The sequence below is a fragment of the Rhipicephalus microplus genome, chromosome X (assembly GCF_043290135.1).
Source record: "Rhipicephalus microplus isolate Deutch F79 chromosome X, USDA_Rmic, whole genome shotgun sequence".
NCBI lineage: Eukaryota > Metazoa > Arthropoda > Arachnida > Ixodida > Ixodidae > Rhipicephalus > Rhipicephalus microplus.
Genome location: NC_134710.1, coordinates 100,534,904 through 100,547,182, shown reverse-complemented (window position 1 = coordinate 100,547,182; position 12,279 = coordinate 100,534,904). Strand labels below are relative to the sequence as shown.

The 12,279-nt window shown below is 44.1% G+C and overlaps 1 protein-coding gene across 4 annotated transcripts in view; it reads left to right on the top strand.

The window, feature by feature from the left end:
• The first annotated feature begins 4,653 nt into the window (after positions 1 to 4,653).
• LOC119176303 (uncharacterized) overlaps positions 4,654 to 12,279 on the top strand; it is a 246,952-nt gene continuing 239,326 nt past the window's right edge. For all 4 annotated transcript variants that reach the window (XM_075877328.1, XM_075877330.1, XM_075877329.1 and 1 more), the window contains exons 1-2: positions 4,654 to 4,960; positions 9,578 to 9,650. In XM_075877328.1, the coding sequence (XP_075733443.1) occupies positions 9,626 to 9,650 (25 nt within the window). In that variant the 5' untranslated portion in view covers positions 4,654 to 4,960; positions 9,578 to 9,625. The remainder of the gene's footprint in view (positions 4,961 to 9,577; positions 9,651 to 12,279) is intronic.

Below are 12,279 nucleotides of genomic sequence, written 5' to 3'. Positions count from 1 at the left end.
AAGAAGGGTTAAACTCAAGTTGAGGACGACGCAGCTAGAAAAGTGATAGGTGTAACCTTAAGACACAAGAAGTGAGCAGAGTGGGTCAGGAAAGAAACGGAAGGAAATACATCGTAGTTGAAACCAAGAAGAAGAGAGAGAGAACACAACTTTATTGTAAACCAAGAAGAAGAAATGGTTGTGGAGAGGGCACGTAGCGCGAAGGCAAGATAACCACTGGTCATTAAGAATCGCAGACTGCATTCCAAGATAAGGCAAGCTGTTGAAGGAGGGACATAAAGTTAGGTGGGTATGAGATTAAGAAGGTTGCGGGTATAGAGTGGCAGCAGCAAACACATGACCGAGTTGACTGGCGGAACATGGGGGAAGCCTTTGTACTGCACTGGGTGTAGGATTATGATGATGATGATGATGATGACTGGTTGTTATTTTACTCTTTTACTACGCTATATTTTAAAAGTTAACGTAGTTAAACGCCTCAAATAACACCTCTATAGTGTTTTTTTTTGCAAGCTAGTTTCACGGGTTATACTGCCATTCAATCCTAGGTTTTTTTTCCTTTTTTTTCCTATCTATTCGATGTGCCATTGTCGCTGACTGCTACGCCGTGCCATGCAGGAATTGGTGCTTAGGAGCTACGCTATGAAAGCTTATTCACATTAAAGGGACCAGGGGTCACTGCCTGTAATTGGAAATGGATGTGGTGGAAATAGGACCTCGTTCCTTATTCTGAAAAAAGTACACGTTTGTGCAGACAGACTACAGGAAAGCACACGAACGCTGGCCTTCCTGGACAAGCGCTACCCTTTTTAGAATGCATTTTCAACTCGTCCAAGAAACTACACTCAATTGGTAGTTAAGGCTGCAACCGACTTGTTACTGCCGCTTGTACCAACACTTCGAGTTACGTACACGCAGCGACTGGTTCAAGCAGGCGCGTGCAGGACAAGAAGCGAGCGCATTTTTGTATATTGCAGTGTGATGCAGCGAGCCACATTCGTCAGCAATATAGTGCTGACGTAACTCGGAATGCTGATGGAAAGACGCCTAACAACTCAATCGTAGCCGTAACTACCAAACGAGGGCTGTTTTTTGGGTGATTTGAAAATGAACTCCTGAAAGGGTGGCACTTGTGAAGACGAACTGCAGGAAGGCACAATACCCGTGCGCTTTTCTTTAGTCCATCTACACAAGCGTTACCCCTTTCAGAATATCAAACGAGGTCGTACTTACACCACATCATTTTGGCAATGGCAAGCAGTAACCCCTGTTCCTTTTTATGCGAAGAATATTTTTGAAAGCACAGCGGCACCTGTTTCTGCAATGAGCTGCGTCGCCATTGGTTTCATAACCGATAGACACGAAAAAGTAATCAAGAAAAAAATACTCAGGACCGAATCGAAATGAAGAAGTCGGTGTAAATGCTGGGTAAGAAGGGACAACAATATTGATTCGGGTGTGCACACTCAGAAACTAGTATGAAGAGGAGAGCCCGATCCATCAGCAGTGCGAACACGTTGTTTGAGCTTCGAAGGTCCTGCGTAAGTACCCTACGATTATGGCTCTATTTTGATAGAAGTTAGAAGACGTGAATTTGTTTTTACAGTGCAGCTGCTAAACTTCTCGTTTGTCTGGTTGATGTCACCAGAAAACTCAAGCAGGTCTCAGCATAGCATAGAATAGATATTGGACCGGCGTGGGAATCAAACCCGGGCTGTCTGCGGGGCGGGAAGGTGGTCTACCACAGAACCACGTCAGACTTGATATTGCTTTGAAAGAAAAAAAAAATCGGGAGATCCCACGTACCGGGGAATCGGCGTTATGCAAAGCATGCGGAGGAAAGGTGACCGTGTTGCAATTTTTTTATTGAGCGACATGTCATGAAATGACGCTAAATATATGTACAAATGTTGCACCCACAGACATATGTTGAAGAGTTGCAGATGTTTATATAACGAGTTGTTTGCACTTGCACAACGATGTCGACTGGAACATGCGTATTAGCAACAACAGAAGTTGATATGAAGTGCTGATGCTCGCGAAGATGCTGGCCCTGGACACTGCTACATAAACCAACTTCAGCATGGTACCCAACCACAATTGACATTAACCCGATGTGACGGCTGTATCAAAGGAGTACATAAGTAATGTTTATAGTATCGGGTAGGCAGCACTGAAATCACTATGGACATTTCACGAAGATTAGCGTCTATTTGAAAAGTAGTTCCGAGACCGGGCGTAGCACTGTGGAAGAGTGCTTGACGGCCACGCAGAATGCTTGGGTTCGGTTCATGCTGGGACCTTGAAATTTTTTATTTGCATTCGTCGGCGAGTCAACACGGCCTATGTCAGATTTTTCTTAACACAGACATTCAGTCTATGTCTTTGTTGGGTTGACGCTACCGATGTCTTGTATCGCTTAACGCTCACGCGTTCAAATAGTCCGTGTGTGTTCTAGCGTTCCTGGGTAGATATTAAGTGTCAGTCACTTCTGACACATACCCGCATACCAGCGGCCTGTATCCGCCCGTAGGTATGTGCCACTGTCTGATGGGAAGAGTTCGACGAAGTACGCGACAAGATTGTGACATTATTCATGTCTTGACCAGCGCGTTATATTCGTCAAACCATTTTACCCTGCCATGCTTATTTGGGTTCACGCCAAGTTAAGGGGGTGACGACGAGAGCACCCAAACGTAAGCGACTAGATAGATAGATAGATAGGATAGATAGATAGATAGATAGATAGATAGATAGATAGATGGATGGATAGATAGATACTCAAAGTCGCCAAAGTTCGCCAAGAAATGCTTCACATTAAAAAAAGAATGTATAATTTGCGTCATGTAGCACGAAGTGGGAAAGGGAAGTGTGGAGTGATGTGATGGTGAGAATGAAGCAAAGGAGGGAGTGAGAGGGGCAAGTACGGGTATGGTCAAGCAACAAGCAGCTTCTATTGTATGATAGCATAATCGCGAAAGGAGGCAGTAAGGATGAGGAGGAATAAACGTGGAGGAGCCATAGAAAGTGAGTGTGTTCCACAGAAACGTAGACAGATGAAACAAAACGATGAGAAAAGAAGGCAATCTGTGTCCTTCAGGTGGGGGTGCTTGCTCGTCAGTGCAAGTTAAGCCTACAATTGCTACCGAGGGCCCCTAGCGCCGCTGCTTCCTCAGGATTTGCACCAATAGAAAGTGAAGTCACCCATTTTTTTTTAAGATGGTCATACTACTTCCTCATCGTACCTAGTTCGCTTACCCTTGCTTTTAACGTAATGTGCTCCCTTCTGGAAGTATTCGACCTGGAACCACCGATATGATGAACAATTGAAGAACGAAACTGCTTGCAAGACATTAAGTGAAGTTGTCACGAGAACCAATCTTAAGTTATCTCAACTATGCTGAATCAGCAAAGTATATAATAGAGAAGCAGCAACGGGATTAGCAATGTAAGATGCTGAGCTCTTCGTAATTATTTTAGGACTGGCCAACAGATTATCAGCTGTGTGATATTGGACAACAGGTATCATTTAAAAAGAAGTACATCCAAAAGGTGCACTTTATTTTCAATGAATTATTACCGGTTTAGATGCAGGAAACTTACGAAGCGTATTTGTTAGAATTGAAACAGTGCCTAAAACTAAAACTGTAGACATAATGACAGACTGTTCTAGTTTATGCCGGTAAGGGCGGCTCTTGTTTATTGAACTGCAGATGGCGATATAACATCGTGTGGAGTTTAATGCTACATCCTGGATTGAGGGGATATGCCTTGCCGCCATTCGATTGGCGTTTCAAGGACGTTTTTAACTGTCAGTAAAAACGGCCTTGGAAAAGATAACGTAATATTTCTCTTTAACTATCAATGAGTGAAAACAACAAGATGACATCAGTTTCAGGTGGTTTCGCATGCGTGTGAGTTCAAAAACGGACTTATAAATTAGCTTGTCACTTCTAATGCGGTAGTGAAAAAATAAAGGTTATTTTTATTATGATATACAGTCGACGACTAGCGATTACACGTATGGTTTTGACTCGGATGGTAAACGTGAAGTTGCGTGAAAAGTATTTGTTTGTCGACTGAGTGATCCGCAAAGCAAAACGAAAAAGCAGCAGCAACATATTAATGAAGGCTGCAGAATGAAGCTTACGAATATACAGCGCATAAATTTGGCTGATCCTTCTGCGCCCTTCATATGTATATGAAGCAGAGGCAGTCAGGTGGCTTGACGCTAGTTGCTGGCCTTTCGCCACTCGCAAATGCCACACACGAAGAAACCTCTACGGCCGATGAGCTTGACCCAGCCGACGCCGACGCACGAGGATCCGCAGCGTGGGCTGGTCGCTTGACGTCAGGAGCGCCAAGCGTCTCGAGGCGGTCGCCAGTGGGCGCGCCGGAAGACGTGGTCTTTGGGAAGAACTCGGGAATCGGCTAGGTGCTCCGGAGAGGACCTTCGCCGGGTGCCTTTACGAGGTTCCAGACATCGCGAGCTCACCGGCTGCTATTTATACTGCTTCCTCGGCGGCAGCGGCGGCGCGTTTTAAAATTAGCACCTTTTTGGCTGTTCCAAGAGCATGCGCAGTGCAAAACTGACGACGGCTAGAGAATAAGAAACGAATAAAAAATAACTACAAACGAACGCGCGAGCGAGAGGAGAGGGCGAAAAAAAAATCCCTCGAAGTTGTTTGGCTCCAGAGCGGTGGCGGCGGTGCTTCGATTTGCAGCAAGTTCACGGAACTCGGACCGCTCGGAACCAGCGTCGGCAAACAGCACATGACGCTTTGAAATCCGTGCTCGACAGGAGACACGCGGCAAGGAGCACGGCTCTCTGAGGAGTTCGCACGTTCCTCAGGACGTAGTCCTTAGCGGGTCGCCATGTTTATCCTCTAGGCCGCTTGGTTGGCCCTCACCTACCCCACCCTTTATAACCTCACATTTCTGTGAACTTGGGCATCCAGAGGTGAGCACCTTCATTTCTCTTCTCGCTGCCTACCTTATTACGCGCTGATGAAGGGGTCGCCACTTCGAGCTCTCGTCTCGGTCTCGCTATTCGTACGCTTTCCGCAGAGTTTTCGGAGACTGTCCTGCTCACTATAGAGATTGGCAAGAACGATACTAAAAAAAGGCCCTACCTGCTTCTCGTTTCGCAGTGGCACAACACTGTCGCTACGCGCCTCGTGTGCGGCGTTGGGATTTCCTGTGTTATGCGTAAACTTAACGGAATTTCGTTTCAAGTGATTCGTTTGCTTTGAAACATGGCCTTGCGTGTCGTTATGCAGTGTCACCTCCTGGTCACGTCATGTGTAGATTTGTTCCAACAGGAGTGGTTTTTCAGTCATGCTATCCACTGTCTCTAGGACGTCTGTGCTTGGGTTTTCTTTTGTTATGAAGCACAACGTTTTTGCAACAGAAAAACAAACAAACAAACAAACAAACAAGAAAGTTTGGGTGGAAGAAAGTAAAAACTCTCTTTGCCGCGAACAGTTATTTTTGTCCTACTTAAAAGTTCAGTTCCGGCTTCAAGGTCTGAGGTTTAAGGTGGGGACACACGGGTTATTTGTCTTGATCAGGAAAAACATTTGCATACGACTAGACGAAATGCATTGCGTAAAGGCTTGTTCATAAGAACACATTCCGCAGCAAATGCTGCTGCTCATGCCGGCGCTATACCTTACTAGTATGTTACACATAATTTCAAATTTGTTTACCACAATTTCTTTAGATTGAACGTCGCTTTTCTTTTGCTGCCTTAAAGTAATCTGTTTGTACGAAAATTGTCGTAATGAACCCCTTTTCAGTTTGTTTGAATCCGTATTAAAAAGAAAGAAGCTCCTATGTGAAACTTTGTTTTAGTAAATTTTCTTTGGCGCGTCCCATGCTTTGCCGAGGTAGCCTTTTGAAACGTTCTAAACGAATTTTGACTCATACACATTTACAGGGGAGTAGAAAGGAAAATAATAATTTCTTTCTAGTCCACTGTGAATGCTTACATGCACAGCGTTGTACATTATTACGGCCATATTGGAAACCTTACCTCGAAGCATAGCAGTTGGGCACATTTTACGGTTTTTATTTGAATAGAAAAGGTGGTACAGCAAGGCACACAGAGAAAAAAAGTGTGCCAAACAGAGAGATGGAGAGAGAAAGAGAAATAGATGAAAAGAGAAACGCAGAGAGGTTAAGCTGGTAGTAGCTATCGGTGTGATACCCTATGTAGGGGTGGTGAAATAGGGATTGCAAAGAAGACAGAGAGAGAGAGAGAGAGAGAGAGAGAGAGAGAGAGAGAGAAAAAAACAAAAAAACCCCACAAGGATACACATATGGACACACTCGCAGGACTTTCAGATCAAAGACGTTCATAGAGACCAGTTGAACGCGGAAAGCAAACAGTGTTTGCTTTTTGAATACTAGGCTGCTTCAAGAAATATCAATGCAGCAGGGAAGTTGTATACTTGTGGTTAAGCACTCGAACTCCCGTCAAATGTCACGAATATAAATAAGCGTCGCGCTTTTCAATTACGTTATGACACATTCTGTTGAGACGAGTCGTAACGCCGTGGTGTTTTTCAGCAGAAATCAACGTTGTTTTGCTGGTTTTCGAGTTATAAGATACCCGGCGTGTTCCACTTCTTGTTTTATGAGCATCTGTAATCGGCAATGAGCGCTCGCATGTCGAGGCAGTGTTGGCCGTCACGCGTATACTTGGAAGCCTCAGTGTAGTCCGCATTTTGTTTAGACGTTCCTGTTGATATGCTTGAGAATAAAACTCAGCGGGTTCGAAGAAAATAACGTGGTGAAAGCCAGTAGACCTCTGTGATATTGCACAATCATTTTCGATATGTTTGTAGAGATTGAGACAAGAGGTCACGGGCGCATGGCGAACACCTTGTGCGCTTATGACACTTTACTACAAAAACAAACAAACAAACAAACAAAACGTACAAACAAACAAAACCCCCACTTGCATGGCTTCTGTGAAGTTTTACACGACCCAGCAGACATAGAGCACAAAAGTTGATGGTACTAAATGCGTGACGGAATCGAATAAACGTTGGTAAATGAACACTTCTGGTCCAGCGAATCTTTTTCAACAAATCATACCATACATGGAGGATATATTTTTTTTTCACCATTGCGACATAGACTCGCTCTTAAGGCATAATATTTCGTGCGTATATGTGCGTTAAATGTTCGCCATTAGGCCGGTGTTGTTTATGAGATGAAGTAGTGTCTTCTGGAATGTGTTGCCATGTATCCAGTTGTCGTAACTGGTTGTGTCACTGTAGTGAAGGCCGGCTTGAAGGACGTGACGGGAGTGGTTCAATGTATGCGTGCAATGTTCCAAGCAGAAATGTTGAACTGTCTCTTCACAACACCAAAGTTTATAGGCTGCTTGAACGGATGTTTAAACTTCTGTTACATGATTTTGAAAATAACATGCATCTAAAATTATGAAATTACTTCAGCATCATATACCCAAAAGCGCTATACTCATTCTTATATGCATCAATTGCTGAGCCCATTTATTTGCACGTTACAGCCTCCAGTAAAGCATCAAGAAAAACAGCAGTCAGTACAAATGTAAACATCTTTTCTATCTTCGAAAGCGCCCACATGGAAGAGTTTACTCCGACGTGTCACTTTACAGCACAATTAAACTCAGTAAGCATGACAGATCTTAAGCGACACAGCGTGAATGAAGTATGATTGCATGACTTCTGTAATTTTTCAATTAGAGCCTACTTATACTACGAACTTTCGCTTACACATCCCTCTTTAAATGCCCAGTATTTCACTGATCGTAAGTATTTTCAGTTATTTTTAAGAATTATCATCCGCTCGCTTTGCAATAGTATCCGTAGATACTAAGGGTCAGATTTTATCCTCGGCGTCAGTTCGATACACTTCTTCTTACAAAGCAGAACAGATGGCCATTGCGCTAGCACTCCTTGATCCACAAAAGACTGATATTTATACGGACTCTAAATCCGCTGCTAGGGCCTTCGCTTCTGGTTCCGTGTGCAAGGAAGTTTTGAGAACTCTCGCTCAAAAGGAACTCACCCACCACACTATTATTTGGTTCCCTGTTCACCTTGGCTTGAGGGTTGGTGGCCTTCCCAATGTCAACGAGCTAGCGCACTCCAAGGCGCGAGGCCTCACTTACCGCGCCGGGACTTGTGCTTCTCAGACAGAAGAGTCAGCCCCCAGCCTTCATTTTAGGGACATTTTGACTACCTTCAACGAGATCACGAAGCATTATCAATTAGTCCGTAGGTCCTTTCCATTGCCACACGAAAAGTTGTCTAGGCCACAGGCAATCTCTCTTCGCATGCTTCAGACGGGAACATACTCTAGCCTAGTAACCTATAGCCATTACTCCGATATTTCAGAACACTTTCCGGACTGCCAGAATCGCAGTGATTTTAACCACATGCTCTGGAGGTGCCCCTCTGTACAAAGAAAAAATGAAGAATTTTCCGAAAATTTCTTCCATTTAACGCTCACGAGTCCGGTTCTCATACAACAACTCAAGGCTGTCCCACGATGCGGCGGTGAAGGCCGACGATGCGGCGGTGAGGCTGGGCCTCCCCGTCCCAACGTGGGAGCGGCCCGCGATCCTACCCCTATAAAACGGGGTGGAATCCTTCAGGACCCCAATAAAAGTTTTTCATCCATCCATTCATGCATCATCTGGTACATGTAGTGGAGGTTTCGAACACTCATTTCAGGGCCTTCATCGCGTCTTCATTCTTCATCGCATCTTTTCAGAACAAGGCATCCGCCGTTAAAAAAAGAAACGTGTTCAGGGGAGTTAGTACCCGGCGTTGAAAGACAACCTACGTAATCCAAGGTTCAGTCTTCTTTGAAGTGTGGGCTCCCTATTGTTGTATTGAGACGAAAAGGATTAGTTAGAGTTCATAATCACTGGAGGTGGTCGTTAGTAAATAACAAGAAAAGATGAAGCAGGACAGAAAGCACAGACGAAGACTAGTCCAAAGGTACTCCCATAAATTGGCGATCAAATATTGAGGTTAGTCACACTGCAGAGCAAACATTCATCACTGTCTCAAATGGGAACGATGGGGAATGCGGAGAGAACCAATTTATCCACGCTACTTTTTGCTGTTATTTGTATTTTCATGTCGTTGTTGCTATTCACTCGGCGGCAGTTGATTGCACTCGTCGTGAAAACAGACACACACAGGAGGCCAGAACGGTCCGCGACATCGTACATTAAACGTAAAGAAAATGTGGTCAATCTATATTGAAACCGCTTGTATGTACAAATGCTGTTCAGTTCAGCAAGAACGTCTATATTTTACTTCCCTAACTTTCTTTACGTGATCAGCAAAAAAAGAGCATTTAGTGGTGCTAAATAACACCATCAGAAAATCCAATGTTCTGTGTGATTTACTATGCGAACATGGCTGTCATTATTTTAGGAAAATACGCCGATGGATAAAAGATCAGCCGTGTGATTGCGGTCTGACTGAAGCGTTAGAAAATCATTAGCGATATTTGCTTTTTGACCTTAGTGCGTGCGATTGTACTGAGCCAATTTATTGTCGTTCCACAGAGATTGGAGAAACATGAAAAGGCTGGAAAGTGCTTAGCCGTCGTCAACATGTTTGCAAGAAAAGACGTTGGAGGTGAGAACTTTGTTCTGAGATTAACCGTAATGATCTATTGCATGTCCTTTTTACTTTTTCCTTTTCTCCAACAGTCATTAATTCTGCTGGAAAGTGCGTAAAAATTGTGTTGGTGCCGGGTTTTCTGGAACAGAAGTTTGTATAAATCGTCATTTCAGAATGTATGCCAACTTTCGGTAATTCACACTGGTCACTCGGCGACACAAATGCAGAGTTAATATTTTGCACTTGTGACACCGTGGCGGTTAGAAAGTATCTGTAGGCGCGCATATACACGCGCATGGTGAGTGGTTGTAGATAGCTAGCAGCGAAGCCTGCGAATTTGTTATCACGTGTTTCGTCACAACTATTTGGTTTTCGAGTTTTGTCATTTGAAATAATCCAAAAGTATTCATTTTGTAGCGTTCACACACTCTGTAGTGCGTTACTAGCATGTATGAATTAAATTCCGCATTGTCATTTGACACTTGCTGCATACGCGTGAAGCTGAGCGAGGCAAGTTACCAACACGCACAAAAAAACAATCAACTCATGGTTGCAAACTATTGGATAGTACTCTGCTAGCTCGTTGAGTATACATGGTCATTCCGCATTTATGGGCACTAAAAAAATCCGGTTTTCAGCGCCATGAACAGGCGGACAAAACCCTGTTTTAGGTCATAATCGTAAATATAGGCACAACGAACTTTGACGAAATTCAAATTTTTGAAGAAATACGTGTAGGATCTGTGTCTACGACAGCAAAAAAAAAAAGTAACAGAAACGTTTTAGTTTATGATGGTACAATGGCGCCATTGGTTTAGCATAGCCATGCTATTTTTTCCCCGCCTGTTTTGCAGGATACGTCTTTTTTTTTTCTAGTCCTACATGATGAGTTAAGTGTCCACCGACGAATAAACATGCTCCGGGGTCGCTTTCTTCTCGGCATGAATGAGAAGAGCAACACAGGAGCAAACAGCCAGAGCACTAATATGCCAGGCTTTTCGAATCGTACTAACTTGGCCTAACCGCACAGGGTCAATTTCTCTTCTGTCTATGCACACCTTAAAGAGACATTAAAGCAACTATTAAGTTGATGTTGATAGCTGAAATGGTGGTCTTGAAACCCCGTAATGTTACTTGTGTGTCAAGGAAGTGCTTATTTTGAAATAAAATTGCATTTTAGTGGTCCGCATTGATTTGGTTAGCGCACTTCAAATTACCCACCCAAACAGAACGTCTCACATCACTGTTGCCATGCACAACGTTGCCCGGCTTCACTGCGCGGCCGCCAACAATAGTAGCAGCAGAACGAAAGCAGTGGGAGCCACAGCAGCAACAACAGCAATTCAACAATTTTCCGTCATTCGCTGAGAGATGCCAGGCATTATTGATTAAAGTGGGCATGGCACGACTTGTCCAGTTTAACCATGCGAAAATTGAACATTTTAATTACTCGCGCCATTCCCCATAGTAACGTCCGGCGGTTCTTTTTCCCATGAAACAGAAATCAACAAGCAGCTTTTTATTACATCACTTGATGCACGGAAGGTTATTCATTTAGTATAGCTAGTTCGATTACTAGTGATTAATTGTAGGTGGTTTGTCTGAATCATTTTGAGAATGTCTTACAGCGGTGCATGTATTCTTGTGCATTTACTTTTTTTCTCGGTGAGTAAGGCACTGCTGTTGAAAAGATTGCCATTTTAGACGCTGTCATACATTGAGCTTCCACACTGATGTAAATTGTTATTTGACTTTGGTGTCCCTTTAAAAAGCTATTCATCAGGTTTGAGAATTTCGAGCAGGCAGGAAGAATGCATCCACTGGGCGCTCACGATCTCATCACCCGATCCCGAGCCTTCCGGGGCGCGTAGCATTTGCAATGCCTCGCGCCCCGGAAAGAAGTGAAACGTCCTAGGGAACGCTGCATGGTCTTTATATCACGGGTGCGTGCCCCAACACGGCGGAGGTGATGTATTCAAGGAATGGACCTGCATACGTCAAAGCAGTACGCCACACGGCGAGAAATATTCGAGGCAACGTGTATTATTTGTGGAATCTGTTGCCAGAATAGAAGTATGAAGGTTGATAGAAATACGAAAACATACAAACAGAATCTATGCGTCTTTTTAACTTGATATCGAGTAGAACTCGAGACTAAGCTGCCTCCATTTCTATTGGGTTGGTGTTCTCGCCGTTCTCGCGTCGTGCCGGTGCCAGTATTCTCAACGGTTGGGTGCATCATCTGTTAGAACAGTTCCAGAGGTGCGACGCTGTGTAGCGTGGTACGAATATGTGATCCATGCCAGCCTTTCGAAAAGTTCACGCATCCATCCTACAGACACAGGCAGTGCAATACAGAGAACTTCAAAAAAACACAACACTGCTTGCATGCACGACATGGCAAGGGCATGTTATGTGAATGTAACCTTGTGTGCGCATGACGTGTTTGTGCGTCCGCGTCGGGTGATCTGCCGGCTCCGAATTGCTCCAATACCGAAGGGAGCAGGGAACGAATTTGGATTGCGAAGTCTACACCGGGCTAGTGGCAAATGTTTCCGGCTCACCTCCTCGCATCTTGCTTTCGTTTCTTGTAATAAATGAAATAAAAAATTCTAGTGATACAAATACTTTCATTGGGCACGCG